Source organism: Myotis nattereri (assembly GCF_964212035.1).
Source record: "Myotis nattereri genome assembly, chromosome: X".
Classification (NCBI taxonomy): Eukaryota; Metazoa; Chordata; class Mammalia; order Chiroptera; family Vespertilionidae; genus Myotis; species Myotis nattereri.
The window spans coordinates 145,826,843-145,836,355 of record NC_138078.1 but is presented as its reverse complement, the minus strand read 5'-3'; the positions used below and the strand labels follow the sequence as shown (position 1 = coordinate 145,836,355).

Here is a 9,513-nt window from a genome sequence, read left to right as displayed (position 1 = left end):
GCTTAGGCCTCAGAGAAGGCAAACCTTGCTTGTTTGGGACAGATGTTGACAGGGCGGGGCAGGTGGGTGGTGGAGTTATGGCTGAAACTGAAGAGGGGGAGGATGCCTGGGTCCCCAGGCCAGCACTAGAGGAAGGCGGGGCCCAAATTCTGCATCTCTGTTTCCTGGCTCTTGAGCCTCGTGTACCCAGTTCATGCAATGTGTCTGTGCCTCCGCTTTCTGATCTGTAAAATGGGGATGCTGACTTCCACCTCCCAGGGCAGCCTGGAGAGGAAGGCAAGCCCCGGCACAGATCTGGCTGTGATGCACAAGCTGCATAAAGAGTGCCTGAGGAAGCAGATGTTCCCAGGGTGCCTGGAGGCCACAGAGATGGATAGTGGAGGGGAACACAAAGGGAACTGGCATGCTCTGGCCATTGACATCTCCCTTGTTGCTAGGGACCTCTGTATTTGTGACCTAGGGGTCATGCAGCGGAACCAGGGCACAGTGGGTTCCAGACCACCCTGGGAGGGGGGGGCTTAGGCGAAAGGGGGTGGGCAGAGCTGCAAAAGTGGGGGCTACTGAGGGTAGATGACTGGGTGGGTTTGAGCGCGCGCTCCTGCAGTCTGAAGCAGGGGTGGAAAGGGGAATCCGGCGGGAAGGAGAAAACGCCCCCACCCCCCTCCCCACCCCCCACGCCCTGCAGCCCGCACACCCGCGGAATCGCATGCGCACTGGGGACCTGGTGGACAGGGCTTTTGTTGGGAGAGCGGGCGGGCTGAAGGGGTCGGCGCATGCGCAGGCTGCCCAGCCGCGGGGGGTGTGCAGAGAAAAGGGGCGGGGTGGTCGGAGCTGCTGTGCTGGCAGCAGCAGGCGAGGGCGCGGCTGCGGGGTTCCTGGTGCTGAGGAGCGACGCCATTGGAGCCCCCGGGAAGGTAAGGATCCAGCCCGAGATAGGACCTGGGACGGGCGAGTGGACCCCTGCACGCTGCGCCACTCCTCCCGGGACAACGCACCCCACCCCCCTGCAGCGCTCCCCCCCCCCCTCCCGGAGCTGAGCAGAACCCAAGCACTCAAAACCCGAACCAGGACCACGTTAGACCCGTGGTTTAGATAGGAGCCCCATCCTCCCCATCTTCAGACCCAGGCTCCGGGGATCCGAGCCCTGGTGACACCGGATCCCACGATTGGACCCGTGTGTTCGTGTGTTCGGGCTGAGCTGCGTTAGAAACAGGCCCCATCCCCACCCAACCACTCCAGATCACTCCCTTCCCTGGCGTTGCAATCCTGCGTTTGGAGACCCCCAGCTTCTAATTGGAGCCTCACCTAGTCCTAGCCGCCCTCCCTGCCCCCCCCGCCGTCCCCCCCTCCCGCACCCCCTCCATCTCCCATCTGCCCCTAGCGTTCCTGTGTGAGCCCTACCTGAGCTGACCGGAATCCCCCAATCCCTCCCCCCCCCCCCACCCGGACCTCGCCAAAGGGTCCCTGGGATTCAGAGCTTTCCGTGGTCCTCATGTATCTGAGCCCGCACACCTCTTCGGCTCCCCCTTCATCCTGGCTCCCTGCTCCAGCCCTTAAATTCAGGCCCTTTGTTTCTCCTTCTATCGATGCATCCATCATCCCCTTTGGGGTTTCTTCAGACCCAAGCCCGCTGGTCCACCCCTCCATTCAAATCGAGCCACCAGGATGGGGAGCCTGCCTGGACATCAACTCCCCTTTTAATGCGGAGGGGTGTGTGTTGGGGGGGAGGGGGCGGGGGCGGGAGGACCTCCTCTATCCCTCTCTTAGGGCTCTGTCTCTGACAGAATCTACCCCAACAGATTTCACCCCCACCCCTTCTGCCCAGTAAAGGGGGGATGATGGCTGCCTGTCCCCCTCCCCCCAGCTCCTGAGAAATCCCACCTCCTGAGAAATCCCACCTCCTGAGAAACCCCGCCTCCACTGGGTCCCTCCTCCTCCCTCTGAAGAGGCCTCCCCCTCCCTCTCAGGCTGAGCTCTCTTCTTGGGACCCAGCATGGCTGAGGGAAGCTCCCCCATGGAATCAGAATGCTGCAACGTTGAAGACATGGAAGACGGTCTTGAAGAAGTTAGGGAGTATGAGATGTTTGACGGAAATGAGTATGAAGAATTTGGTGCTTTCGGAGGCTATGGCACCTTCACCAGCTTTGACATTCATCTCCTCCGAGCCTTTGGGAGCTTGGGTACAAGCCTGCGTGTCTTGGCGGTGAGGCCCCTTCTTGGCCACCTGCTAGCCTGCTAAACTGGGCGGGGTGTCGGGGGGGGGGGGGAGTGGTTGTATGCAGAGGGGAGTGGATGGAGGGGAGGGCTGATGGGGAAGGACTACCTAGCAATCCAAAGGAAACCTTCCCTTTCCTGCTGGGAGAAAAGGAGTGGGGATGGGGGTGGGGGTCTTGGCGGAGGGGGGAGTGGAGGTGCCGGGGGGAGGGGAGGGTTGGGGGCTGCCTGGCTGGCTGCCTGGCTAGCTGCCTGGAGGAGGCTGGCCAGCACAGGGAAGCATGATGTGCGAGTGTGCAAAGTTGTCTGCCTTCCCCTACCCCTCGCTCTGGCCTTGCAGAATGAGCCCTGGGAACTGGACCACCCTATGCTGGCCCGGACTCTGGTGGATGCGTTCCGAGCGGATCCAGAACCAGCTCCCAATGAGGAGGACGATCAGTCTGGCAATGCAGGCCGAGGTGACTCCAACCGTGCTGCTCGGACGGCTGCCCGGGCTGCTGCCCGGGCTGCTGCTGCTGCTGCCCGTGCCCTCTACAATCAGGTGGTCACTAGCCGCCCGATGACCACAGACCAGGCCTCGAGAGAAGATACCCAGCCCATGGCATCTTCTCCGCACAGCTCCCAGATGCCAGGCAACAGTGAGATGGCTGCCTCTGGGGCGCCAGCAACCTCCTCACAGCCCCAGCCAGCCTCCCAGGCCCGGGCCAGTGAGGTGGATGCCACCCAGCCCAAGAAAGCCTTTCTGGGTCAGAATGATGGCTTTGATTTCACCCAGCCGGCAGGTGTCAGTGGCATAGCCTTCCCACGCCCCAAGAGACCCGCCCCGGCCCCAGAGCCTACCCCAGAGGGCCCCAGTGCTCAGGCAGCATCTGCTGGGGAGGGGGCAGCCACCAGGCCCAAGACCGCCAAGTCTGGGAAGGCCCTCGCTAAGACTCGGTGGGTGGAGCCTCAGAATGTTGTGGCAGCAGCTGCTGCCAAGGCCAAGATGGCCACAAGCGCCCCTGAGCCTGAGGGTGCAGCTGCCACTGCTCAGAACAACCGCGATGAGCCCTGGGCCAGGATGGGAGGCAAGCGAACAAAGAAGGTGAGATCTCCCTGCCCTCTCCAAGCCCCAATGGTCCCCTCCCCTCCAATCCCCTCCCCTCTTCTCCCAACCCCTCCCCTCCTCTCCCCTCCCCTCTCTTTGCTTCCCCTCCTCTCCCTTCCTTTCCCTTCCTTTCCCTCCCCTTCCCCCCCTCCCCTGCCCTCCCCCCCTCCCATTCCTTCCCCCCCTTGCCTTCCCCTGCCCTCCTCTTCTCTCAACTGGTCCAGGTTTCTATAACACAAATGTGCTAGCATGTCTTTACTCCACCTAGTCCCTACCCTCCGGCCTGGGGGTAGAAGAGGTTGGCTCAGTGCTTGGCACTTAGTGAGCCCTCTGCACATGTCAGCCGCTGTTCCCACTACTCTTATTTCCAAGTACCTGCTCTGGTGAAGATGTTGCCAGGGGCTTGGGCACAGTAAGCTTGGTAGCCCCGGTCTCTCTTCTCCCCAATGCTACAGTCCAAGCACCTGGATGATGAGTATGAGAGCAGCGAGGAGGAGAGAGAGCCTCCTGTGGTCCCACCGACCTGGAGAGCATCGCAGCCCCCATTGACAGTGCGGGCTCAGATGGCCCCGCGGGCCCAGATGGGCCCTCGGCCCCCGATGGCCGTGAGGCCCCAGGTACCCTCGAGGCACATACTGTGCTTGCCACCCCGCAACGTGGCCCTTCTGCAAGATAGGGTAAGGAGTCTGCCCTTCCCCCACCCTCTCCTCCTGCCTTGCTGGCCAGTTCACTGAGCTCACCCGTGCCCTCACCTCTCCTTCTCCAGGCAAATAAGTTGGTGAAATATCTGATGATTAAGGACTACAAGAAGATCCCCATCAAGCGCTCAGGTGGACAACTGGGCCCCATCCCTGAGCTCTGCCCTCTCTCCTCTTCCAGTCCTCCCCAGAGCCCCCACCCCCATCAGATGCTCCCAGTTATCAGGCCTTGGCTGATGGGCCCTGACTGTGCCCCCCTCAGCAGGGCTGACAGAGAGGCCGCAGCTCTGTGGCCTTCTGCTCAGCCCAGATGCTTTCCTTACCTCTCCCCTCCTGCAGACATGATGAAAGACGTCATCCGAGAATATGACGAGCACTTCCCTGAGATCATTGAGCGGGCAACATACACCCTGGAAAAGGTGGGCGGGGTGGGGGTGGGGGACAGCTCTGTGGGGCAAGAGAGGCCCCAGGAAGCCTTGCACCCTGCAGCCTTGGAGGCCCGGTGTCAACCCTGCCTGCTCCGGAAGCCTGGCCTAGCTTCTCCACCTGGGAGCTCCCACTGCATGCTTCCTCCTCCTCGCTCCCTCCCCCTCGTGCTCTTGGGGGTCTCTTGTCTCCCGAAGTGGGTCCCCTTGCCTTGGCCAGTGCCCGGGCTCCCACAGGCCAGTGCCTCTGCGTCCTCCCGCAGGACTTTGGGTTCCCTGCCTAGGAGATGCTCTGGCAGGAATGGAGTGACTGCCTGCAGGACACCTGGCATGGATTTCTGACCTCACATTCTTGTGTTCTCCCCATGCAGAAGTTCGGGATCCACCTGAAGGAGATCGACAAGGAAGAACATCTGTACATTCTCACCTGCACGCGGGATTCTTCAGCTCGCCTCCTGGGAAAGTGAGAAAGGGCAGGAGGGTTGTGGCCTTCCCGGGTGGTGCCCCCCCCCCCTCCTCTCAGAGAAACAGGGAGACAGGGCCCGAGGGCCTAGCACAGTGCCCACCCACAGGGCGTGGTGCCAAGTGATTATCAGAGGGGACCAAGCCTTGCTGCACTCAGGGTCCCACCCCCGCCCACCCGCTCCCCTCGCTCCAAGAAAGCAGGCTTCTGGCTGCTTCGCTCTTCATGCTAAGTGCCTGGCCTGGGCATGGCGGAGCGGTTGGTCCTGGGGGAGTTTCCCTGTGCGGTGTAGGTCCCCGGGCCAAAGGGCAGGGAAGGTGTGGATGAGCCTCTGGACACACCTCTGGCAAAGCGTTTGCTCCCCCTGCCTAGCCCCGTCCTTGGCAGAATCCCGGGAGGGGGTGTTAGCATCCACATTGGATGGCTGGAGCGATGCAGCCTCAAGCGGAGGAATGAGTTGTCTGGATCAGGTAGCAAGCCATGGGCAGAGTGGGAAGAACTGCCCTGTAGTGGAGCAATCTGGGAGAGGCCGGTTGGGTGAGCTGGGTGTGTAGTCTCTTGGGCCAGTGGCTGTTGGACAGGGTCCCTCTTTGTACACCTTTAGGACCAAGGACACTCCCAGGCTGAGTCTTCTCCTGGTGATTCTGGGAGTCATCTTCATGAATGGCAACCGTGTCAGCGAGGGTGAGTTGCCGGACCCGCAGCTGGGGGGTTGCCCCCTGCCTCACCTTCGTGTTCTAAATTCTTGTACCTCATCTGCCCTGGCAGCTGTCCTCTGGGAGGCACTACGCAAGATGGGACTGCGCCCTGGGTATGATTGGACTCCCTGGGCTCTCGCTGCCCCTCAGCATTGTCCTGGGGTCCAGGAAGCCCCAGGATCCCACCAGCCCGATGGTCTGGTGCAGGGGAGTGGGCGTCCTCGACCAGGCAGAGCGCACAGGGTCTCACCAGGGTGCATGGCGAAATGGTCCTGAACTCTGGGCCCCCTCTCTGCTCCATGTCCCCTCTCTGTCCCCCAGAGGAGATCTAAGACAAAGCACCAGACTCCGGGGCTCCTTCAAACCCCTTTGTAGGCCACTGCTGCAGACAAGTGGCCGTCAGACCCCTGCATGCCCAGGCCTCACGGGCCAGGAAGCTCTCAGTCCTGGTAGGGAGTGCTCCGGCCCACATGGGGCAGTGCCGCCGGCTCTAGTCATGGACTCTTTCCTTGCCCTCAGGGTGAGGCACCCATTCCTTGGCGACCTGAAGAAGCTCATTACCAACGACTTTGTGAGGCAGAAGTAAGTACTGACCGAGTCGCCTCTGTCCCACACTGGTGCCTTCCTTGTGTGCGGGTCTGGCTGAGGAAGCCACTCCCATCCTGGCTCTTCACTCTAGAGGGATGGAGTCTCTGGGGCGAGAGCGGGTGGGGGTATGTGAGTGCCCGAGGAGGGGGGGTAGAATTCCGGGGCGTTCTTGGGGAAAGGGGGCACATGTGGCCTGAGAACACGGTGCGGGGCGCGTTCCAACCACCACACCACTGAGCACCTGCCCTCACAGGCTGTAGGACAACAGCCCCGGCTTTCCATCCCAGCAACCTGGGGCTGCAGAGTGGAGGTCGGAGCTGGGGAAACACGTGTGCACTCACACAGGTGCACTAGCACGCGTGCGCGCGCGTGCGCACAGGTCCGGAGTGTGTACGGAGCACGCTGCGCTTGCTGGACTGTTTGTTTCTTCCCCTCACAGTCCTTTTCTATGGTGGACTGTCCCAGGGCTCAGCCCGGCCACGGACGAGACGCTGCGGCGGGGTGTGCTCAGAGCAGGTTGCCTGAAGAAATGGCTCCTCTGTTTACAACACACCCAACAGGAACCGGGGTCACTGTGACAAGGGGCGCCAAACGTGTGGCCTTCCTGCGCACAAGCACCCTACAAGCGTCCCCCTCCCCCGCCCACACACCTCCCCGTGGCTGCTGGGCAGGGGCCACACACAGCCCAGGGCTTTGAAGGCCTCGGTGTTGGAGGCAGGGACCCTGGCAGTGAGCTCGGGAGTGGGGTGCCAGTTGGAGGGCCAGGGCAATCGTGGACTCTGAGCTGCAGCCTCGGGGCCGGGAAGGGGCCACCCGGGAGCCATTAGTGCAACAGCCCACCTGCCTGGCTGGCTGGAGGCAAAAGGTGATTATGTTCCTCTCCACTGAGGTACCTGGAATACAAGAAGGTCCCCAATAGCAGCCCGCCCGAGTACGAATTCTTCTGGGGCCTGCGGGCCCGCTACGAGACCAGCAAGATGAGGGTGCTGAGATTCATCGCCCAGGTAACGGACGGACGGAGAGCCTCTGCTGCGGGGCCAGGCCCAGGGGCTGGCACTTCCCACAGAAACCTTGTCTGTTTCTGGGCCACGGGCTCCTTGTGCGGTCTGCCTGTCCAGTGAGGGCACTGGGGCTCAGAAAGGTTCCTAGGCGCCTCGCCCAGGTTTGCAGGCGTCGCACGTGCGAGGAGGGATGGGGCGAAATCCCAGGTCTGGTCCAGAATCGGGGGAGCCCGACTCCCGCGGTCTTCATGTGAGGACCAACAGTGCACAGGGGAGTGTAGGGCAGGAAGCAGGTGCTCGGTGAGCATGGGGTCGCGCGCGTGCGCGGGGTGAGGATGGTTGCTGTTTTTCCACCGCAGTATCAGAACCGAGACCCCCGGGACTGGAAGGCTCACTTCCTGGAGGCTGTGGATGATGCCTTCAAGACTATGGATGCGGATATGGCCGAGGAGCACGCCAGGGCCCAGATGAGGGCCCGGATGAACATCGGGGACGAAGCTCTGATTGGACGGTGGAGCTGGGACGACGTACAGGTGGAGCTCCTGACCTGGGATGAGGACGGAGATTTTGGCGACGCCTGGGCCAGGATCCCCTTTGCTTTCTGGGCCAGATACCATCAGTACATTCTGAATAGCAACCGTGCCAACAGGAGAACCACTTGGAGAGCTGGCGTCAGCAGTGGCAACATTGGTGCGGCCAACGCCAGCCTCATAGATGGCCCTAGCACCAGCTCCACCATCCGGAGCAGAAATGCCGCCAGAACCACTGCCAACTTCTTCTCCTGGATCCAGTAAGGTTTGGGGCCCATAAAGGAGACTCTGAAGGGTGGGCCCAGGAGGGGCCGTGGGGAGCCCGTCAGCGGGAGGCCCCGCGTGGGGAGGGGGCAACCACGAGAGTGTGGACAGAGCCTTGTTTTGTTCCTTACGTCCCTCCCTGTTTCACCTGTATTTCTACTTCTCTTGTCGCTCTTGTGTCCTGTGTCCACAGGCAGCGCTGATGACCTGCAGCAACCACCCAGCCAGAGTGCCTCCTCAGACCCCGTGTTCACTCCTCAGACCCCGTGTTCACATAGCACTCTAGGCAGCCTCTGCCTGCCCATCGAAGATGGCATGCAAAACGAAGCTCTCCTTGCCCTCCTGCTTTCACTGTGTGCTGTTGTCGTGCTGTCGTGTTTTTGGTATCGGTGTCACATTAAAGATGCAAAATGAAATGGCACGTTTCCTGTGCCCATGTTGCTCTGCGTGGCCCACGGTCGGCTCTCGGGGGTGGGCGTGGGGGTGGGGGCGGGGGCGGCCTCCCCTCTGCCTAAGAGGCAAGCAGGGCGCTGGGAGATGCGGAGGGGTCTGTGAGTGTGGAGTCCATGAGTTTCGAGAGGCTTTTGGTCCACATCGTTTCGGGATCGTCTCCACGGCTAGACGCCAACGGGGGAAGCAGGGGAAGGGGTGGGGTGGAGGCTATGGGTAGGTGCCACTCTTCCTCTCCCCGAGGGGCAGGGTGCACAGTCACCCAGCAGGACCCACATCCCGGTCCCCACCTCTGGAGGTGCCGGCCCAGAACCCTTCCCTCATCACCCACCCAAGCTCAGGACCCCATCCCTCAGACGCACCCTTTGGGACGACAGTGAGGTAGGCTTCAAGGTGACATTCTCTCCTGTCCAGCAGGTAGAAGGAGGGCCATTGCTACCGAGAGCAGCTCTAATGAAAACTCAGCTGCCATGGACCTGGAAAGCCCATTGCCTGTGGCCCTGACCTGAGGCTTCTTTGGGGCTCTGGGTCCCTTCAATGGGAGTAGGGCTGTCCCAGTGAGGCCAAGGCCAGGCCTAGGTCCCGGTGTCTCCAAGGCCTGGGTGATTCCCATGGGGGTTGGGGGATGGGGTGGCTGGTTCTGCAGTCCCTCCAGTGGACAACAGCGAGGGCAGAGACACAGAGGGTCCCTGGGAAGGGCTCAGGGGAGGGCAGGGACAGTGGCGCAGCTCCCTCAGGACCACACTTTGGCAGGAGCAGGACCCAGGTTAAGTGGAGGGACGGACTAGTGAAGGGCCCCTGTCCCCATTGCCTCTTTTCCATGAGAAGAGGGCCTCCTCTCTCTGCCAGGACTGACCTAGACCCCACTACAGAATCTCGGGGTGGGTGGGGAGGCGCCAGTGGAAAATGCCAACATGGCTCCCCTTGCTCAAACATTTAATATTAAGAGTTCCAAGAGAACATTGAGTTTCATGGGGAGCCCTTCGGAACGCAGGGTCCTATTGCGCTGCAGAGGTCGCCCCACCCCCCTCAGGAAAGTGGCTCTGTCCGCACCCCTCCCCTAAAGACAGGCTTCAGGTGGGTTTCTGCCTTGTT

At 61.7% G+C, this 9,513-nt stretch overlaps 1 protein-coding gene across 1 annotated transcript; it reads left to right on the top strand.

Moving 5' to 3' along the window:
• Positions 1 to 723: 723 nt before the first annotated feature.
• Positions 724 to 8,384, top strand: LOC308511416 (melanoma-associated antigen D4-like). Its single transcript, XM_081081460.1, has 13 exons — positions 724 to 914; positions 1,968 to 2,203; positions 2,555 to 3,298; positions 3,757 to 3,978; positions 4,068 to 4,131; positions 4,339 to 4,418; positions 4,796 to 4,887; positions 5,492 to 5,571; positions 5,656 to 5,698; positions 6,105 to 6,167; positions 7,063 to 7,177; positions 7,534 to 7,964; positions 8,162 to 8,384. Exons 2-13 carry the CDS (start codon positions 1,994 to 1,996, stop codon positions 8,169 to 8,171), a joined length of 2,154 nt encoding a protein of 717 aa, XP_080937586.1. The 5' UTR covers positions 724 to 914; positions 1,968 to 1,993; the 3' UTR covers positions 8,172 to 8,384.
• The last annotated feature ends 1,129 nt before the right edge of the window (positions 8,385 to 9,513 follow it).

Bases quoted from the DNA above. Each gene is read 5' to 3' on its own strand.
- LOC308511416 (XM_081081460.1), top strand. From the start codon at position 1,994: ATGGCTGAGGGAAGCTCCCCCATGGAATCAGAATGCTGCAACGTTGAA. The intron at 4,888-5,491 runs GTGAGAAAGGGC...GTACACCTTTAG, and splicing joins TCAGCTCGCCTCCTGGGAAA to GACCAAGGACACTCCCAGGC. The intron at 7,178-7,533 runs GTAACGGACGGA...TTTCCACCGCAG, and splicing joins TGCTGAGATTCATCGCCCAG to TATCAGAACCGAGACCCCCG.